The sequence below is a fragment of the Athene cunicularia genome, assembly GCF_003259725.1.
Source record: "Athene cunicularia isolate RWA chromosome 7 unlocalized genomic scaffold, athCun1 chr7_part1, whole genome shotgun sequence".
Classification (NCBI taxonomy): domain Eukaryota; kingdom Metazoa; phylum Chordata; class Aves; order Strigiformes; family Strigidae; genus Athene; species Athene cunicularia.
Window position 1 is genome coordinate 17,856,994 of NW_020799107.1, and position 22,499 is coordinate 17,879,492.

The window sequence follows — 22,499 nt, forward strand, 5'->3', positions numbered from 1 at the left end:
ATATTACTTGAAAGAGTATTGACATTTTTGCAGCATGAAAACATAACCCAAAATGCACAAGAAATTGCTAACTGGATCTTGACCTGAGCAGCTGAGGGAGAAACCAAGGTTTTATCGTATATTACAAAAAATTACTAAACAGAATTCTGTATCAGAGGAATGTACTTGAAGTACTTACATTTATTTTGTTAATAGGCTAACTATTAAAACAAGGTAAAATAAAATTTGAAGAGATTGAAGTCTTAAAACCCCCAGCACATTCTTTTCTTTTCTTTGTTCTGCTTTGAGGCAGAAAGTGAAAACCAGTTTGCAATCAATTCCTAGTTTAGGATTCTTATGGTAAAATGGGAATCTCTAGTGGAGATTTTTGGGTCAGGTGGCATATTAAACTAAAGTTGCCAAAATTAGGTATGTTCTGGCTGTTCCCAGGAAGCAGATGGTTCCTTGAGATTCACTGCCAGCTGGCATGGACTAGCTTAGCTGGCATGAACTAACCGAGGGCTAATGCTAAAGAGACAAGCAGGGAATTGCAACCAGTTCCTATTGACTGCTTCTACTCTGTCACCACCAGTATACGATAGAGACAGCATAAAATCTGCTTATTTTAAAAAGAGAGAGAGAGATTATGTGCATAACTTATGCATCTGCAATCTATTCTCAGATACCAGATAAGAAAACAGGATTTTCAGACATTCCGGTGCTCACACAGTCATGCCCTGTGAGAGCTCTAACCCTTACTTAAAAAGCTTAAAAAGTTTAAAGATGCAGATAGGCTCCAAGCTGGATTTTCAAAATAGTCTATGGGCCTAATTCACATTCTTATGTGGCACAGCTGCTCCTCTGGTAAGCAGAGGATCCAGTTAAACTGTCCAGTCAGTTCAACTCAGCCCGTTATTTTGGAACACATTTAAATATTTTTTTTTTCAATATAAAGATGATAAAGTGATAAAAATAATCTATATGAGTTCATAAAAAAATATGTCATATGTAAAAATATCTCCTGCCAACTTAATAACAGGACAACAGTCATGTGTACAAGTCCTGTGTGACACTTTCATAAGTAAAATAAAGAGATATGTTCTGGCTAGGATCCTCAGAAAATAATTGAAAAAAGATTCTCAGAGAGCAGCTGCCAGTGGCCCAATGTCAATTCATAAGGGCATCTTTCTGAAGATCCTCCAGGGATCTGTGCCATACATGGTTTTCATAAAAAGTTTCATTACCAACTCAAGATATGAAATAATAGAAAAAAATACATCAAGTATTCTGAAGACATCAAGCTAGGAGAGAAGATGACTGAAATTCAGAATGACCTTTACAAACTGACAAGCTGGTCCAAAAGCAATTGGATTTATTTCAACAGAGACAAGTGGAAAATGCTACAGTTGACAAGGCAAAATCAAATACGTAAATGCAAAATAGACAGGATCTAGCCACAGCCACTGCTGTACAAAAAGATGCAATGACTGTCACGAACTGCAAGTTGACTGTGAATCAACCATACAGTGCTGATATGAAAATGATGTAATTTTGATATGTGTTCATAGGAATGTTGCATATATTGCACCAGGTAATTACTTCTAATTTCTACCTTTATTACAGGAATAAGTACCAGATTTGAGCATCTCATTTAAAAATAAACACACAAAAACTATAACAAAACAACAAAAAAAGAAAAAACAAAACCCCAGATTAATTTGAAAGAGTCCAAAAAAGAAAAAAAAGTGAAAATCCGTGTAGAAAATGCAAAACAGAAACAGGATTGTTTGGTTTAGAAAAGACCAGAAATAAAGAAGATACCAGTTTTAAAGTATCATAAAGACTAATATGAAATAGTCTATGATTATCTTATTTCTAAATCTACAGGAGAAGTACTAATATATTCAATCTGAAAATAGGAAAATTTAGGTTGGATATTTAGAAAAAAACTTCTGTTTGTGTGATGCAGTACCAGAAGCAGCTAAAGGGGAATGGAATGGAATCTGTACTTCGGATGTTTGTAAGAAAAGGTTATCATCCAAAATATTCTCCAAGATGACATTTCTATGATACTACAAGCATGCTGAGACGATAAGTACATTAAAAGATTATAAGGCAATGAGACTTGGATCCAAAAGCATTTAGCTGTTAAACTGAGGTTTCCTAACTTTCAGTGATGCAGGCATCAGTTACAACATTTATACAGACTTTATAAAATACTAAGATTATGCCTAATTACAAAGTTAAAACCCTAAATACACTAAAAAAAATAAGAGGGACTGAACAAATAAATAGGAGAGACTGAAGCTATTTACCATGACGAAAGACACAATAGCAATCTACTATATATATGTTCAGAGTTGTTCCATCTGAACTTTAAAACAATCTTAAACACAGTAGTGACATTAACTGCCTAAAAGGGTGAAAATACAGTAGCGTGAAGTACAAAGGAGACCAAAATGCTAATTTCTTGATTTTCCACAGATAAGAAACAACTTAAAAGATACACAATGTGGAATCTAGTTCTTATTTTGCTAGAATAAGAAACATGGAATAAATCACCAATACTCTTATGAAGGCATGTCTCTGCTGTGAAAGGGATTGTGGTGTAGAGACACTCACCAAGTTCCAGAAGAAAAAATGCAGCTGCATTTACGTGCCATGGCAGGATTCATGAGCTAACGGATGTTCAAATGTGGATTTATGACATTGGGCATTATCTTGCACTAATGTAGCTATAAGATTTCAGATCCCACATTAGGACTGTCACACTATTTCAGGAGGCTTGAAGCTAGCACAGAAATCTCAGCTTTGGGTGGTAATGTGGATTTACTCTAGAAGTCATATTCAGTAAAAGGTAAAAAGATATTTTGGTACCTAGTATAATATTATGAATATGTTAAACTACATTATGACTGTTCTTTTATTTACTACACAAAATGAATGCTTTTATGTCTCTTGGCCAGATTGCACCGTTTTAAATACAATGGAAAGATACTGATGCTTTGTATCTGTTAAAAAAAACTCTAGAAAATCAATGCAGTAATGATATAATTAACTCTTACTTCTGTCTTCGATGTACTCGTCCCAGTTAAATGTTGTCATTGTTGTATTAATAAATGTACCATTTTCACCTATAGAGCTATTAAAGTAGGAAATAACAGTTGTTTCAAAAGTAGAATTGTCTGGAGGCCACTGCAGGCATTTATTCCTCAAGTTGCCCATGAACAGCTGCAGCCCTATTAGTGCAAATACACTCAGACAAAACACAGTCAGGATCATTACGTCCGAGAGCTTCTTCACAGACTGAATTAGGGCTCCCACAATAGTCTTCAAGCCTGCAAAGACAAAAGATTTTTATTATGATGTTAAACAGATAATAAACACACACAAAAATCACGTGATTTTTCCTGACGAGATAAAGACTTCATGCAAAATGGCAAGTAAATGAGTCTAATATTTGTGATACAATAATTTTCATGAAAAGCTTTATTATTTGTGAAGATGAATGAAAAGCTGTAAGTTTATGCTTATTTTATAGTGTACAGAAATAAAAAGTAGATAATACCAAACACATCGTTTATGCCAAAACAAGTGATTTTACTATTCATGCTATATCTCAACCCTACATAGTAAAGCATCATTTGCTTTTGCTGATGCTTCTTGCCCAAACCTTTCGTATATGAACCTTTAAAAAAGTATTCTACATTAGTAAACCCATTATAAAGACATTATAAGTGCATATTTGAATATCATAATAATCTTCTTACAGTATAAGAGGGGTGATGGTTTGGAGAAGAAAGACATCTTTAAAACAATACCCCATGCATGGCCCATGCTATCCTTTAAGAGTTTAATTTTTATACATGACTTAAAACTGAATTAAGTTGCTATATCAAGTGCCTGCAATAAATGATAAAATTTGCATCAGTATGAAAGCTTAAAATTAACTTATATTTAAAACATGTAAAGGAAAGCTTGATGTCATAAGATGCAAATCACATAGGCTGTTTACTGCAAATATCTCATGCAATAATTTGTTAAACGCAAAGGCTGATTTTTTTGAAAACACAGCTAATATAAGAAAAGCAAGAATCAATTTAAATAAAATTACATGTCTTGACTCCTGCTTTTTTTATTTTGTTATCAGTGTGTAGCAAACAAGGCTTATGCTTTGAAAACATGAGTACAGCCTTTGGAGAACGAAAGTCAGCCTCAGTGTTTAACCTAGCTCTCACCTGGAATGACTGATATTGTTTTCAAAGCTCGGAGAACTCTGAATGTTCTCAACGCTGAGACATTGCCCAGGTCCACAAACTCTGTCACATATCTGCAATAGGGGAGTTCACACACAAACACAATGACAGCACACAAGTAACAGTTGGAGATACGAGGGGCCTAACACCTTACACCAACTACTTCTTACCTGGAATTACAGAAATAGTTTTCAAAGCTCTCAATACTCTGAAAGTTCGAAGAGCTGAAACATTGCCTAGGTTTACAAATTCTGTTACATACCTGTAGGATTAAATCACAGTTACTCAGAATTGAGGCAGATTTTATCCTATTTGCTTGGGTCTTTGATCAAGACCTCTGCACCGTTCACTGTATTTTGCCTGTTACAAATATGCTTCTGGCCATAAAATTAAATAAAGTTTTATCAAAATAAACCACATTGGCTGACTTGATGTTTGAAACCTAATTTGGTCAGTTTATAGCAGGAAGTCAAAAGGATTCCTTTCATTCTGGTATGCAGAAAGGAGACAGGATATGAACAGTTCAGGCTGAAGGAATTCACAATCCTAATGGGCTGGCACACCATGCTGGCCTCTGCAGCACATGCTTAGTTAGAAATACTAAAATGTGTAAAAGAGGTAGAAGAAACATATTGAAACCGCAGGAAGTCCAGGCTCCAAATGTTCTGGCTGACAAAATATGAGGCAATTTTTAGTCACTAATTTCATGCTATCGGACATATCTTTTTTATTAAAAAAAAAAAAAAGTAGAAGACTTACGCAAATGTAATGACAGTGAAATCTAGCCAATTCCATGGGTCTCGAAGAAATGTAAAATCTTCTAAACAGAAGCCCCTTGCAAGAATTTTAATAAGTGATTCAAAGGTATAAATTCCAGTGAATGTGTATCTGAGGAAAATATGCAAGACAGAATTTATAGAAACACAAACAAGTTACCTTTACACATTACACTCTCTAGTTGCTTTATGCTTATTTTCTTCTAAGTGGGATAAGAATTTAATGAAAGTTACAGCCAGTGTTAAACATATGCAGAATTTATACCATAGGAAGGAGGAATCAAATTACAATTGAAAGACTAAATGACAATCCACAGCTTAATTTCAAATTCTATAATCTATACCAATGACACAGTTGCAAAATTCCCAATTACTTCATTGGTGCATGTGTAAATCCAATCTGAATCCGTATTATAATAAACCACAGATGGATTATGTTAGGATTTCAGAAGTTGCTTCCAGACTAAAAATTTCTTTCTTCAGTATTATTTTTATGCTGAAATGTTGCTTAGCACCATGAGCTGGCAATGTGCCAAAACTCATCACTCCTTATTGACTTTGTTACAGAGTAGGTGTATCCAGTATTTCACCTTCAGCAAGACAGGCATAGTACTGGAATGAAACAAGAGTTTTCAGATGCAAGATCCTGTGCAAGAACAACCAAAAATCTTTACAAATGCCAATAAAATTCAACTACTTGTTTTGACTTAAAATGTAGTTGAAATGTAAAAAATAAAAATATTTAATTCTGGCACTCTGAGTCATTTTAATATTCTATCTCAAAATTATGTAATCTAGAAATTTAGTTTCATTTATATATTTAATGGAAAACAAATCAAATTAAACTGCTTAAAAGGCTTGAACTGGTTTACCAACTTGAGCCAACCTGAAACCAGTTTTCTAATGTGAATTTTTTCAGTTCAATCACTAAAAATGTCTTTTCTGCACAACTTTACTCAAAAGATGAGGACTTCTGTTGTATATCTAAATAGCACAATATAATGACATGAAGAAATATTCAAGCTAGCTATCTTTATTCATAAATATTTACTACATGCTAGACATCCTGAATATATGTTCATACTGAACTCAAAATGAGAATGCCTCCACTGATTTGTAATAGTCCTGCGATTTCACTTTTGATTACAAAAGATTAAACAGGTATGTGTCATCCAAAGCAGTCCGGAATGAAGCAGAAGCAAAAAACACTTCTGCAAAAATGAAGCACCATGAAGAGCAGTGTTTCACACTGTGGTTTACAGCTTTGGAACTATCACAATATATGCACCAACTGTATACTGGTACCAAGTAGCTTATGTCACACTGGACCTTTTCCTATGGGAAGATCAGCCAACAACACTTCTTTAATAGCTCATTTTTCATACAAGCTTTCCATTGTTAGATTGTCTTTGGTAAAGGAAAGCTGCACTATGGAGAACGCTGCCATCCATTAGATGACCCCTTTACCAGAAACAGTTATTGCAATGCAGATGGAAGAGTGTATTTCCCAGCATTCTTGCACAGACATAACACAGAATGCAGTGGAAAATATTTATAATCCACTTTTTTGCACGGTTATAAGACTAGCTTCTCTTCTTACATTCCCCATCTAGTACCACAGAGGGTGACAATGAACAACTTGCAATGAGGCACGTGTTGCAAAATATACGCATTTAATATTACACAAAAGAAACTAGCATCAGAATAGCTGCTGAAAGGATATGCCAAACAGGTAGCTGCTGCCAGCAGATGCCATCCTAATATAATATAATTTCCACCAGTATATTTCAGATTACTGATTATTATTCAGAGAAAATCCATTTAACTTACTCTACATTCTTAGTCCAGTCTGGAGGGTTACTCATGGTCATAAATACACAGTTGGTCAAAATAGTGCACATGATAAGCATGCTGAATAATGTAGGTTAAGAGTTAAGGAATGTAAGCCAGAAAATCTCATAAAAAGAGTATCAAATAACATGCTGCTTTGGCAGATTTCCACTATCAGGAGCTATTTATCCCTCCACTGCTCTGTTAACACTCAGGGAAAATCCCCAAATATGCTAAAGCTTCTACAGTCACTGCTTTATGGCTAAAAGAGAATAATCACATACTAAGAATTAGAAAATCTTAAAGATGTTATAAAAAACCAACCCTTAATTTTAAGAAGACCTTAGATGATTTTTTTCTTTTGAATAAGGAAATGTGAATATTTTTATTATTTGGAAAAAAATGTGAAATTTTGAAGCACTAGCTTCTAATTTAGTGGAGTAACACAAAAAGCATTTATTTTGGATGATCTAGAAAAAATCTGATCTATTTCATGTATGCAAAACAGGGAAAAATACATTTTCTTCACCTTTCTTCTTTTATGTTTCACCATAAAATTTGGCATGTATCAACATTTTTGCTTATGATTTGCTTATGCTTATGATACATATATTGAAAGCTAGTTATCACAGGAGGATAAGCCTAGGGAAATTTTACAGAGAAAAGTATTTTATTACTGTTTGCTTTATATATGGAGGGCATGTGATATTCACAAAAGAAGAAATCTAAAAAAGAATTCCAGAACAGGTCCAAATCATAGAACATTTCATTGGTTTTAACAGAACTGCTCTGGATCTACAACCTTTCACTCTCAGGACTGATGACATTCTTAGAAATCAAAATAAAAACACGAAAATGAAAACCACACATGCACAAACCGTCCACATGATGGCAATATCACCTAAAACTAGAAAGAGGACAAAGCTCGATTTTGAGAAGAGCTTTAGCTTCTGTAACTAAAATGCAGGTTCACACGGTGCTCCTAAACAGAAATCCAAGTATAATGGAGTAGGAAGTAATGTGAGATTCCCCTCACAAAGTTTTCTTTGCATGTCTACATTAATGAAAAAACTTCAAGCGACAGTAAATACTTCTGCCTTCTGAACTGTCAAACAACTGTGGCATTACATTCAACAATTCTTTGGGTTTTCTGCTCAGCATATATATTTCAAATCCTTTATTCAGAATTTGTCTTCTCACTATGTAATTCATATATGAATGGAGCAGAAGAAAAAGAAAGGTATTTTAAAAACATAAAAAATAATGTCTTATAAGAGTGTTTCACAAGCCTGTATTTTACATAGGCTTTCCTTTTAGATGAAATGTCATCTCAGAGTTGCAAATCCTCACTATTCTTTCATCAGTGGAGAAATAACTAGAATATACATTCCTGCAATTTTAAACAAAGTTTTTTAACATTCTGACTTTGGTGACTCTAGCTCTTCACCACCATCTCAGTCCCATGATATTCCATTACCACATGTGATTGAATAATGGTCTGTAACATGTTAAGGAGTGTCATATAATTGACAAATAATTATTTGTAGTGACAACTGTAGCAAGCAAATACGAAACAGGCTATGTAGTGTCATGATGACTTCTGAAGTCATTTGTAGGCCAGCCACTGATAACAACATCCAACACATAACAACCTCTGTAATTATCAGACTTCCATTATACCAAGATTGAAAAAAATCCTTTCAAGAGTTATCCATGATCTCAGGATCCTTATATGTAATGCTACACACAAAACTATGGGATGCCTACTAAAGTCAGCTATCAAAACACTGAAAAAGATAAATTACTAGATAAGTCATTATCTAGATCATTTAGCTTTGCAAATCTCTGCCTGCAATGTGGAACTCTTACAACCTACTTGAAGCCTGAAATTAAAACATCTACATGATTATGAGTGCATAATGCAATAATGATCAAGAAATAAAATAGACAGGTAAGATACACAGAGGACTAAGAATGTATAATAAAACAAGAAATCTAAGCTATTTTACCAACCTATCCTTCTGCAATAGTGATCTGAATCAGAAAATGAAAAGGAATAATAAAACCATATTTTCACAAAATGTTAATTGAAGCACAAAGCTGGGATCAAAGATCTGATTTTTAACACAAAGTGTCAGTGAAGAACTAAAAGTATTTTGAGCAATATATCTGCAGTTTATGAAAAATGTGGAGGAGGGAAAAAGATTAAAAAAGATGTTGTGATTACAGGAAAAATAAGAGGGAAGGGAAAAAATAGGTGGGGGAAGAAAAAAGACACAGGAAGAAATCATAGAAGACGATGACTGGTTGGCTTCTGATATTACTATATTAAGATCCATCAATGAACACAATTGTAAAAAGGTAATAAGAAAAAGAAAGATAGAAGACGGAAATAGTAGAAGACAGACAAAGCACTATAGATCATATTGATCCTGAGACATGTTAGAGAATGATTTAAATACTAAGTAACATCTCATTCACTACAGTTTCAGGCTAACCACTTGAAAAGGATATGAATGTACCAAAATCTTAATAGCTATTTTTCTAAGAGGATTGAAAGGAGTTAACATGTACAGGGCAGAGGTGGCACTGAATCGGAATATTGCCTTCCCTTTATTCAATACTATAAAGGTCTGGAAAAAGAAACACAGAATGAGAAACAACATTTAAAAGATACCAAGTTACAAGTTCAAACCCAGAATAATTTTCATTTCATCATTAATCATATCTAGTCAAACTTTTCTTCCATTTACTCCTCCCCCAGAATCACAATCCCCTTGTCCAGTTCACACATAGTAGAATCCAGCTAAATTACTATAAATATAATTGCATTAAATCATTTGAATACATTTATTTAGGTATCACAAGTAATCCTCATATTGCTAGCTAGAAAACAAAGACAGGTATATAAGGCACAAACACACATAATATTTGAAGAATTAGTATACTTTTTATACTTTATGATACATACACTGAGGTACATAACTTTAAAAAAATGAGAGCCATTAAAACTTCCAACATTCCCCGAATCAAATAACCAGCATTAATTATCACATCAAAGTACTAAGAAAATAGTACTACTAAGTGATCTAAATTTCAAGAGTGATCTTCATGAAAATAAGGAAATTGAGAGTGTTCAATAACCAGTTTTTCAACATAACACTAATGTACTGAATAGTTGTTGCTGTACTCCAAGAAAAGAATAACGTATTGCTTCTCAACTATTTCTTGTGAGAGTTTCACACCTGCAATTCTGTTTCTATGTCATACTTTACTTTTAACTAATACAGAATTTAATAATCCATGTATTTTTACTGTCTCTCCACAGTTTCAGCAATAACTCATGCATACTACCAACATTTTAAAAAGCATTTAGAAATGTAATAGTTTTCTTAAAACCTGGGAAATAAAGAAGAATAAAGCCTTTATTTAACATGCAGTAAGTTTTAAAATCATTTAGATTTCCACGCATTTTGAGAAATTCCTATCTATCATCTTTCTACACATGGGTAACAGTTCATGCTCACTGAAGGTAACTGGATCTAGCTAGCATTGTGGCAGCCCTAAAAAGCCCAAAGGGAACATAAGCCATGTAAACCTGGAGCACAGCCAGTAGCCATGATCTGCCTCAGCTGGAATCAGAGGGCAGCATTTGTAAAGATTATGCTCTGCTTTCTGAGCAGGTGTGCCAAATACAGCAGCTGAAATCCTAAAATCAGAATGCCTCCCTCTGCCTGAAATAATAATTTCAGCACTTCCAAACTGAACATATTTTCACTCCCAGATACCCATTGATTCTCAAGCCATACTTTGGTCCTTTGTTGTAGAGGAGAAAGGATTGCTCTGTAATGTACTCTTCACTACCATTGCTTTTCAACTCTATTAATATTCTTCCTGGAGTTCAAGAAAATATTCCCTCAAATCAGAGTTTTTAATGTTTTCTGATCCCTTTACTCTGACAAAACCTCTGATGAAGCATCATTTGTGTGATGCTGAATCATCAAGACATATTGAAAAACTAAAATGGAGCCCGACCTAAACAAGGATGTTCAAAGATATGCAAACACCAAGAAAAATAATAGGAGAAATTATAATTGCAATGCTCATATAGTTTGGAGTCTTACATCTCCTACTAGAAATCACTATGCTTCTGGAAAAGATCAAGATAACTGCTGTGCATTTCTCAATTCAGGAACAAGCAATTCAGCAGGATTTTACTCCACATCCACGCTTAACTGCAGAATGACTTTTGTTGTTTCTAAAGCATGATATTACATGTGCTAACTTCAGGATTTCCAGCACTGAATTTAGATTTTTACTACTGCAGAACTGGGAAAGAAAGAAATCAGCACTTCGACTCAAATTCCATTTGCCTGACTTCCAGATTTCAACAGGGTAAATCACTTGAGTAAAGGGAGCAGTTCACAATACTTAATTGAAAACCTTGTTTTCAAATTTAACACGATTCTCCATAGCATGAATTGAGTTTTAGAAATTCTCCAATGAACATTTAAGGTACATCTGATTTTTAAAAGCTGTTCCATGTGTTTAGTTTATGACAGTATGCCTATATTGTTATTGTTCCAACATATCAGTGGCGAGGCATACCACTAATCCCAGCAGGAAGTATCTTCATTTGTATTTTTTTACTGAGTTCAAGTTGGACTCCTAACAATTCTTGTGGATTTTCTTCCTTTTTCTTTGAGGTAGGTTTTTTTACTTTCATGTTTGTTTGGTTTTTTGTTTGTTTGTTTGTTTAATTCACTGGGTTTTATTCAGTAGCTAATTTCTACAGGAAAGAAAGCACAATAAAAAAATATTTGAAGACATAAAAACAAAAAGAAAAAATCAGTAACAACTTCTTTACTGGTAAAATTATGATGGTGCAATACATATGATGACAAAATCTGAGGGACATGAATTCTGGAGGAAACCCAAGGCCATATGGTCAAAAGTCTAAAGTTCAGCACTTTTGTGCTTGGCCACAACAGTTGTTGTTTTTACTTCAAACAAAAAGAGAATATATGAGTTTATTTTTTAAAAAAGTAACATCTCTATAAAATCTTTATAAAATTATGTAACATTCTGTCAACACTCCAAAAGGAATTCCTGTCTCCTCTTTATTTATGTCCCTGTTTTAAATGCCTTCTCTTTGATGATCATAGAACAATATAAATCCGGATATGAAAAATATTTCACCCAGACTAAGTTGGACAAATGAAGCCTCTATAGAGTACAAAGTGGAAGAGGATGATCTCTGGCATATCCTGAGATATTGCCTTTACATACTTCCCTATCCTTCCCAGCAATGAGAATGCAACCTAGGCCTTCCACATGACAGTGAAGAAACCTAGCAAGGAGGTGTCTAGCTACCTTTGAGATGGGTTTCATAGTGAAGATCTGCTCCTTTCACATCTATAATACAGCAATTAATAAAAGAAAAATTCTAAAGATAACCCCTGTGCTACTTCTTCTATTCTCCTGTGTACAAACCATTGAAAGTCACAAATTTTAGTAAAATGCCAAGTATATTAGAATAAACCTGAATACATATCTACCAATAGACCAGGTCCCACAAACTTTCATTACTAACTTCTGTTCATACAACTGAGATTTCTGTTACATGAAATCAGATGCGGGGGAATGTATTAGAAGTAAAGACCAGGACCAAAATACTGGAAAGACTATGTCTATAGGAGGTTCCTTCTATTTTAATCTTCTTAAAGTCTGATAGAAATATACAATACACTCACTTTTTTATTGATATAGTATGGGTCCAGGTCTTCCAAGGGCTCGGACACCATTCCAGGAGGTATGTCACCGTAAATAAATGGTAGCGTCTTTCCTGCCTCCAAGTCACTATTTGGCTTTGGGCCATCTTCATCATCATCATCTTTGCGTTCTTGTTTGGATTTTTTAGCTTTTTCTTCATTGATACGCTGCTCGATAGCTGCAAGTGATTCTCTTGTGAAATAGCGGAAGCTGTCAGGTCCTGGTGGTACCAGCACTGATTGTGCCATCTTTTCATCCTGCACCTCTTAATTACTGTTCAGCCTCTCTCATAAAAAAGTGCTAAAACCAGAAAAGACAAGGAAAAAATTTAGAGCAACACCAATAGCTACAATGTAAAGGAATATACCTTCACAGAATTTTCTGTGGGACATCTTATTAAATTCAGTCATTATCATCCAATAGGAGGCTTCTGTGAAATGGATTTTAAAATTTGTTTTTATTGCAAGACAAACCATGTTCCTTTTCAGCTGGTCTCTTAGAGTTGTCTTGAAGGTATCAATTCTTAAAACATTTAGTTTAAAATTCACTTAGTGCTTGTAATGATATATTGCCAATTCTATAGAATGTATAAAAAAAAGTCACATAAAAGACAGTAATATCTTCTTGCCTTTATCAAGGGTAATGCTATCCATTCCAGTGAATAAAGTAGGAGGTGTTTTCCACCACATTTAGTGTGAGGAATTAACAGCTCTGAAGTGTTTCTGGTTTGATGCTGAGGAGTGAGACTCCTGACAATTCACCTCTTTATCATCCTGAATGCTGCACCTTGGACCAACCCTCCCTCTACCTATAAGGACTAGAAATGACTCCTAGAATCCACTACTGCCACGTAAGGCCAGAGGGATCAGCTGAATGCAATGTGAGATGCTCCTTCTCTTCAGATACAAATATGCTGCCTTTGCAGAGCTGCCAGCTCAGGAAACAAGATTCAGGCATAAGCACCTGTATTCAGATCCCCTGCCTGGCAACACGCTGTGCACTGGAAGAATTGCTGAATTAGACAAAACCGATCTTTAATCATTACACACTCCACTTCGATCTTTTGTCTGATAACATGCCAATTGCATATATTTTTCACAATTTTCACTAACAAGAGCTGAACCATCTCTTCTTAACGTCTCCAGACAGTTCAGTTAAAAAGAACAAGTGGAAAATATTCCTAATGCAAATACTTTGATCTGAAATCATAAACGGGATCTCTGCCATAGCCTTCAAGAATTTTTCTCGAGTCCTTCTCCTGAGTAAGCACATTCAAAATATAGCAAATGCAATAAAAAAGTAACAACTTCTGTGTAAGACAATACACCCATGAAACAATTATCAAATTAAAACAGTGCAATAGTTAGAATACCATCAGCATGATCCTATTTTACTGTCTTGCTAAATACACCTACACCAGCACAGCTGCAGCAAATTCATATTTTTGAAGCCTGATAAATAAGCTGCAACACGATGTTCTCTCCTCCTTTTCAACCATATGCACATAGCCATTTACACCTACACAGACATCCACACACATCCCAAGTCCTGCAGGTCCCCCAGGAGCATGCTCTTCCATTGCAGGCAGATGCACCTGGTGCATCCTGTCATGGACGGGCTGTAGCAAACTGCTGCTGGAAGCTGCATGGACTAGTAGCAGCAGAAGGGTTAATTAGGAAAAGGAAAGTGGTCCTGCTGCAGAATCTTGTTAGATTTTGCTGTTAATTACAGGGGGGGAAAGGCATAATCCTGTTTTAATACTGCAGGAAAGAATTAAAAATTAATTACCAGTGAAGAATCTTGCACTTATGTGGGTTTGGAATGGCACCAAGGAAGACTGCAGCTAAAATTCCATCATGTCTTTTCCTTTTTTTTTTTTTTTTTTTTTTTTTTTTTTTTTTTTTTTTTTTTTTCTTTTTTTTCTTTTTTTTTTTTTAAAGTCTCCTTCTACAGACCACACCTAACTTCCTGCTGAAGGATCCTGGTTATTGAAGTCAAATCTGACATTTCCTGTGCGAGCCTACTGAGTGCTATAATTTTTATTGCCACTAGATGGTACTGATATACATCCATAGATTCTTGTTAGACATGGTAAAGAATTTTTGTATGCTCGAACGCTTCTTTAAACTGAGAATCTGGGACTAAAATACACGATTTTATATAACCAGACAGGTCTCAGGATTCTCAGAATTTCTTTTGAATATATAGCAGCTACTGCTGATGAGGCCATAGCTGTTAAAACTGTGATGGTGACATAGAAAGAAAGTAGGAGGGATAGCAAAGTAAGAGAAATAGAAAAATGGAGGTTGCACAGAGAGTGTAGAGCCAAAGCAGTTGTTCTGGACTATCGGCAGTCTGGATTATTTTAAACTATAGCTTGTATTGGTTTTCTAAAAGAAATTTATACAATATATTTGCTGTACATTCTTTCTAAATCTGCAAAAGCCAGCAATGAGAGGGAGGGAAGGATGGCAGTTATGAGTGCGCACTGCAGTGGTGAATGCCTGTACAGAAATCACCCACTGTAGCGGGGGGAAGACTACATGATCAGGAGCACTATAGGCCCCTCCCATGTGGCAAATCAATAAGACATCATCTTTGGGCGGGCACCACTCCACCGAAATGCCATCCCACCTCTCTTCATTCGCCTCCTTTCTCTGTATTTTCTACGCTGATTTGTATACTTTTTCTCCCGCTGCACCGATACCACTTTTTTAGCCTCTCTCCTTCCCCACCATCAACCTTCTGCCCTTCCCTCCTTCTCCTACATGTACCCAAATCTCTTAAACTTTTTAAGCAACACATTCCTGTATCTATAGATTCAGACCTTCAGGCAGTCTTTTATTTCTGTCCCTCTGCCATCTCCTTTCCTTCAGCTGCAAAGAGGACTAAAGAAGCTGTGGAAAGTAATAAAAAGCAAGGAGTCACTCTAAACTGAGAGAGGTTGGAGAAGGAAAGAATACAGTAGCTGTAGAAATGCCACTGTGGCTTTGAAAAAAGGACAATGACGAGACAAATATTGATAATTTGGTTCTTTAGTAATTGTGGTGAGAGAATGAACAGTTTGTCTGGATCAAAATAGTGGATTTGACATTTTCAGCAACTAAGAAAAAATGTGTCAAAGGAGAAATATAATTTAACCATATCAGAAGTATCTATTTGGTTTTGAATCATTTAAACATTGCACAATATTTTAAAATAATGTTAAAAGTCTTTTTAGAAAGGTCTTTTATTTGATAGGGTTTTCTAATTTCACAAATGATTCAATCAAATCAATAGAAATTTTGCAAACAATTACATGTAACCAATTATTTATTGTTTTTTAAAAGCTTTGGATGAAAATTTCTGGCTGGCTCTAATTAGGACTGTGGTTTACTTGGAACTGCTCTGCAGTCTCAAAATAAGAGATTATGAGACAGCACAGATTCTCAGAAGTAAAGGAGCTTCTAACTACAAAAGTATTTTGATTATTTATATGTGTGGAAATGTACATATGTGTTTGTGCAACTTCTCATGAAAGTTACAGTAAAACAAGTACCTGAAAAGCTGGGCTAATTCACACAATATGGAAAAGGAGCTTCATTCTGCCTTTAGTGGATTATTAAATTAGTGTTTGATTATTTGTTTCTTATTGTATGGGTCTGAAATTATCTGATATGTCAATCTGATTTCCACCAGTGCTATACAATCTACATGTGTAGTGTTAGGAAGGGCAGTGAAAAGTAAAAACAAAAAGCAAATAGTCAGTGGGACATTGTATGCCATTGCCTTAGATGCTTGGGTCTACAATCTTGGACTGTAAGGTGAAAAGAAGCATTTTAGAGAGACAGAGCAGGCGGGAAATGCAATATGATCTTTGCAGTCTAAAAGAGAAATATATATATTCCTAAAGAGGAGTACATCTAGAGAAGCTAGTAACAATCTTTAAAATATATTAAAATAATCAGATACTACATAGCTATAGTAAATATAACAGATAAAATTAGTAGAGATAGGAAGGGAAAATTATCAAATCAAGTAGTAAACATCAATCAGAAACCAATCCAACATAACCTGCATTGTTCAAACAGGGTCAAAATTTACCTAAACTATAAACATGGAGTAAGAATAATTCTGGTAATAGGTAACTTCCGACTTCTGTCTAGCTTTCTACCTACAGCCGTGAGTACATTTTATGAATAATTTTATCCCCAGTGGTATCCACCTTCCCACTACTATGGCACACCTGAAAGCCTGAAGTGTACTTTGTCTTTTAATCATCTGGCCATACACTCATGGCCCATATAAGGGTAGAGCTCAAGAAGTGTTAAGTGTCATATGTAAAGAAACTGTACAGGAAGGTGAATGATTTTTGACAGTACCGAGCTGAGAGAAACTTCTGAGTCTCTTCCTGTCTATCTAGGAGCCCTTCATCTACAGATAATCCTGATTAATAAAATCAGAAGGAAAACAGATTAGCAACTTCTGAGAAATCCGTAAAAAGTAACTGTCTTTGTTCAATGTTAAAGTGAAGCATTAAAATGAACAAGTGGCAACTTGCCGTCTTTCTGTGGTTCTGTGATCCTTTTACTCTCCAGCTGTGTGTTCCTGTACTATATTAGAATTTTCCCTAAGTGCATGACTTTTCATTTATAGTTCTGAATTTCATCTCATTCCAGTAACACCAGTCATCAAGCTCATCTACTCCTTTCTGTATAACAGCTTGCTCATTCTTTGACAATGCCTCCCAACTTTGTGATAGGAGCAGATTACATTGGCATAGTTCCATTTTCTTTGCTGAAAGAATTAATTAAATTTTAAATAAAATCTCTCCCAAAATTGTAACAGTGACAAGCAACTCTGACCAAAGCATACATTACTGTGGCATTTTCTGTAGTTTGCAAAATATGTTAATACTACTCTAAGAACTTTAATCTTAAAAAAAACCCTGAAGTTTATGATCTAAAATGAAATAGTATTTTTTGCAAAAGGGGTAGAAAAGGGAAAAAGGAGCTTTTTTTCTTGTAAATAGTATATATTTAAACTTGTAAATAGTATACATTTAATCAAATACACTGAATCTAAAGAAATTCCTGTCTCCTCTTCCCCCGTGATACTTAAAACACCATACTACTAAATTATTCATGGTGATCGAGATGACTGAAAAAAATGTTTGCTAGCTTTGCAGATGACATGAAACTGGGAGAGCTACAGGTAAACAGGAGGACAGTACTAGTATTTAAAATGTTTTGAAAAATAATTAAATGGTGTCAAAAAAGACTGAGTACATGAAAAATTACAGGATGAGCAACAGAACCCCACCAATAGCTCCGCAGGAAAAGATCTAGAGTACTTACTGCATCACAAACCAAGAGCATGAGTGAAAAATCTCAGTCTTGCCTTAAAAACCCAAGTACTTGGATTGATAAAGTTGTGAAATTATCCTCTGCTCTTCTAGTTGGAGTGGTATGTCCAAACTGCATCATCAGTAAATTTGCAGATTACACCAAGTTGAGCGGGAGTGTCGATCTGCATGAGGATAGGGAGGCTCTACAGAGAGACGTGGACAGATTGGATCAGTGGGCCAACATCAACGGGATGAGCTTCAACAAGGCCGAGTGCCAGGTCCTGCACTTGGGCCACAACAACCCCATGCACCGCTACAGGCTTGGGGAGGTGTGGCTGGAGCTGTCTGGGAGAGAAGGATCTGGGGGTTCTAACTGACAAGCAGCTGAACATGAGCCAGCAGTGTGCCCGGGTGGCCGAGAAAGCCAACGGCATCCTGGCTTGTATTAGAAATAGTGTGACCAGCAGAAGTAGGGAGGTGATAGTGCCCCTGTGCTCTGCACTGGTGAGGCCACACCTGGAGTATCGTGTCTGGTTTTGGGCACCTCAATATGAGAGAGATATCGAGGTGCTGGAGTGAGTGCAGAGGAGGGCAACGAAGCTGGTGAAGGGCCTGGAGAATAAATCCTGTGAGGAGCGACTGAAGGAGCTGGGACTGTTCAGTTTGAGGAGAAGGCTGAGGGGAGACCTCATCACTCTCTACAGCTACCTGAAAGGACGTTGTAGAGAGGTTGGTGCTGGTCTCATCTCACAGGTAATTAGTGACAGAACAAGAGGGTTTAAACTCCAACAGGGGGGGTTCAGACTGGACATTAAGAAAATTTTTTTCACAGAAAGAGTGGTCAGACAGTGGAATAGGCTGCCCAGGGAGGTGGTGGAGTCACCATCCCTGGATGTGTTTAAGGGTGGTTGGGATGAGATGTTGGGGGATATGGTGTAGGGGAGTACTTTGCGGTGTAGGGGAGAACTTTGCAGAGTAGGGCTGATGGTTGGACTCAGTGATCCCAAGGGTCTTTTCCAACCTGAATGAATGATTCTGTGAAATTGGGTACTACATTTCAAAAAATATGGGGGCCACCTGGAAAGAATTCAGGCCACAGCAATAAAAACATAACTTATGAGAAAACACTCAAGGAATTGTGGTATTTATTTGAGTTCTTTCTGTCTTAATTTTACATTTAAAAGATTGATGTAAGACACAATCACAGTCTTTGTATGTCTAAAAAGCTTTCCCAAGTAAGAGGATGAATTTGTTTTCTTTTTATCTGGCATACAGGCAAACAGGCTGTGGGGTTAAACTGCAACAAGAGGGATTTGTTAGGAAAACCTTTTTAACAGTGAAAACAGAGAATGAGCAGAGTAGACACACCACAATCATTCAAGGGCTTTAAGAAAGGCTAGGCCTTGTAAAAAGAAACATCATTGATGAGTGTCAGGTCTGTAGCAAAACCGACCAGGACAAGAATCAAGAAACTTGTAACAGTGTTTACCCTCACTGTTTAAGGGTCTTAATAAAAGTAGGTTTCTCACTATTTTGTGCTGCTCCATCTGTTAGGTTTCTCCCCAGGCCTCAAGGGACCAAGTGCTTATTGTTTATATACCAGAAAAGCAGAAAAGAAAGGGGCTTTGCTTTCTGTCACTGTTGGCTGAGAAAGTTCTTGGGGAGTCAGTGGGGTGCAAGATAGAAAAAACTGACATCACATGGAGGAAAGTCCCAAGGACTTCTTTACAGAAAATGAGACAAGAGTGTCTAAAGAAGCATTGGTGTGGAATAGGAGAGATGTGCCCCCAGTTTCTCTTTATGCACCTCTCTCTCCTTACAGTGTTTTCCTTTTCCCCTAGCCTGACATAAAGAAAGTAAGCAATCAGCTGTAGAAAAGCTATTTCATAGTCCATTCTCTTACCTGCACCTCTCATCACTGCTATTCGTATACATGGGTAAAGTAAATACCATTCTGTCTCAAAGGGCTACAGCCCTTCTGGATGTGTCATCACCCCGTGGCACTGCATGAAAGACTGTATAACATGATTGACCTGGCTGAAGGTGGAAGGTTTACATCTGGTATTATATCTCTGCTAAGATTTATGGTCTCACTACTCCACTGCTGAAATAACTAAATATCAAATAAAGAAGTTTTCCTGTGCTTGAGGTTTGTGTGTTTCATACTATGCTGCACTGTATGTTCAGTAGTCAGAGCTCTGACAGAGGTCTCTTCATACAGTATCTAAGTGCTGAATTGTGAGATTTGAACAGTAGGTGTTTCTATACAACATTTTTTTCCAAACGACTCTTAGAAGAGCTATATAAAACTAGAGCTTCCTACACATTGTCCAGAATTTTAAAGGGATACATAAGTAGCAAGTCACCTTTGAATATGCAGTTTCTGAAAATCTTAAGCCAATAGGAGATGGTGCAGTCAGAAGGGACAGCCCCATTCTCCATCCACTCTTACTGAGGGCATTTCCCACTGTGCTGGCTTGAGCACTTCTGCACCTCTGCATTTTAGCCAGTTACAGCTTACTGGTCTGGCTGAAAACTACAAATAAGTGGCTGGATTTTAGACAGATCAAAGAGCTGATCCATCACACTACAGAAAATAAATTAAGAGGCTTAGTATGTCCCCTTGCTTTTAAAGCGTAAAGGACTATCTGAGTATCTACCTACAGTGTCTTCCAAATTCCACTGCTTCTCCTATGTGCAAAACTCAACAGGGCTTAAGGCACCAAAGTACAAATAAATGGATCTTCAGTGTTTGAATGCTAGAGCTGAATAGAGCTCTAACAATTGTACAGTCAACAAATATTAGCACAGATCCTGTATCTGGTGTAGAACCAATTATAGGTAGGATAAAAAAGCAAAAAGATTTATTAAAATGCCCAAACACTAGCAAATCTAGGGATCAAATTGGGTTAGCATTCAGTTACAACAGCCTCAGGACTGCTCTTCCAAGTTCAGGAGGTGACCAGGATCACCTTCTGCCTTTCAACATGGACATCATAACATCAGGACAGCATTTTATGCAAAATGTGCAGCAAGGATGCTCTAACATGAAAATAAGTATACAAAGAACTTTGTTGGGAAAATTTCCTTCAAACCAATTTTCTCACCCTCTTTAAAACTTATTTCAGGGTGCTGCCCATAGAGCTATGGCAAAATGTACTCCAAGGAAGTATGAAAAATCAGCTGATCATTACTTACTGTTAGCAATAACTGGCAATTACTTGCATTTGGTTAGAGTTACCTAATCTATTTTCCTCTTTTATCAGAAATGGTCTCTGAACAGTTGCTGATTTTCAATCAAGTGTCAGTGAATGAAAAAAAAGCTATTTGTTTTTCCAGATAGGAAGCCCTTAAGTCCTTCTAGCACTAGACAACTTATTCTTTTCACTTGATGAAAATACCATTCTTTTATTTTCTTTTTTTGTACACAGTGAAATAAGCTTTCTGCCATACTCAGATGAGCTCTTCTGGTGCTCCATAACAAGAAGAAAAAACAAAGGGCAATTCACACCTGAGAAAGATTCAAAACAACAGTTCAAGTTTCCCTGTACAAAAAGAGAAATATACTGTCTCCACAGCAAACAGCAACCTGGGAGACAAAAGTAATGCAGAAGAGCATTCACCAAATCCCTAAATGAAGCTGGTTAAGTGATTCAGGCCTTTCACCCATCTTGCTGAGGTGGGCTTTTCATCAAATCAATCTTTGCCCCAATACCCATTGTGAGAAATGTATCCCCACAAGTACATTCTTGTATAAGTGTCAGGCTAGAGATATATCCATTTTTAGTGTGTTTGTGTGGGGAGAGTGACTATACAATTCAAAGATGTAATGATAACAGAAGTGCCATATGTATGGGATGAGCTAGATATTTCCAGATGCCTGAATAGGAGAGTGTGCTGACTACTTATGCTGTTAATAAAACATGCTGTGATTTCTTTCCTCACAAACCAGAACCCTGAGTTTAACATTCCCAGTATGGCATTATGTAAAGATGTTTAGAACGAAATCTCCATTAAATCTTAACTATAGTATGACTACAGAAAATTCAATCATATATAATTTATATCCTTTTGGATAAAGACACCAGGTAGGTAGGAGATTTTAGTATCCCCCTAACAACTGCCTAGCAATTTTGAATGAATGTAAATCATGATTCTGAAACTACTGATAAGTGACTGTGGCCAACACTGTACGTTTGCACTTTTATAGCCTCTTACTGTCTCCTGTTGCCAACACAACCTATGAACAAACCCCTGCTTGATTTTCAGTTATTGTTTACATAAGCCCTGGTTCGGCTCTGACAGCAAAGTGGGGCCAAACTCCCCTCAAGTCAAGGACAAATGGCCAAGGACCCTTCCACCTCAGTAGCCTGCGCAGCCACCTTCCACTTCAACCCCAAGCCACTTCCACCTTTAACCCCGCAGAGCCAACACACTGGGCGCTGCGGAAGGCGACGGGGAATACGAGGCGGCGCAGGGGAAGGCGGCCCGGGAGGCGCAGGAGAAGGCAGGCCGGGGAAGGCAGGCCGGGCGGAGCAGGCCGCAGCGCCGGGCGCGCCC

At 36.5% G+C, this 22,499-nt stretch overlaps 1 protein-coding gene across 5 annotated transcripts in view; it reads right to left on the bottom strand.

Annotated features, from left to right (window-relative positions):
* The window catches only part of SCN2A (sodium voltage-gated channel alpha subunit 2), a 77,153-nt gene that overhangs the window by 43,445 nt on the left and 11,209 nt on the right, over positions 1-22,499 (bottom strand). For 2 of the 5 annotated variants that reach the window (XM_026852634.1, XM_026852631.1), the window contains exons 2-7: positions 12,595-12,913; positions 9,356-9,474; positions 6,842-6,931; positions 4,995-5,123; positions 4,218-4,309; positions 3,045-3,317 (exon numbers count right to left, since the gene is read on the bottom strand). In XM_026852634.1, the coding sequence (XP_026708435.1) occupies positions 3,045-3,317; positions 4,218-4,309; positions 4,995-5,123; positions 6,842-6,931; positions 9,356-9,474; positions 12,595-12,861 (970 nt within the window). In that variant the 5' untranslated portion in view covers positions 12,862-12,913. Of the gene's footprint in view, positions 1-3,044; positions 3,318-4,217; positions 4,310-4,405; positions 4,498-4,994; positions 5,124-6,841; positions 6,932-9,355; positions 9,475-12,594; positions 12,914-14,401; positions 14,487-22,499 lie in introns of those variants that run through there. The other 3 variants (XM_026852635.1, XM_026852633.1, XM_026852632.1) reach the window with 2 other exon arrangements.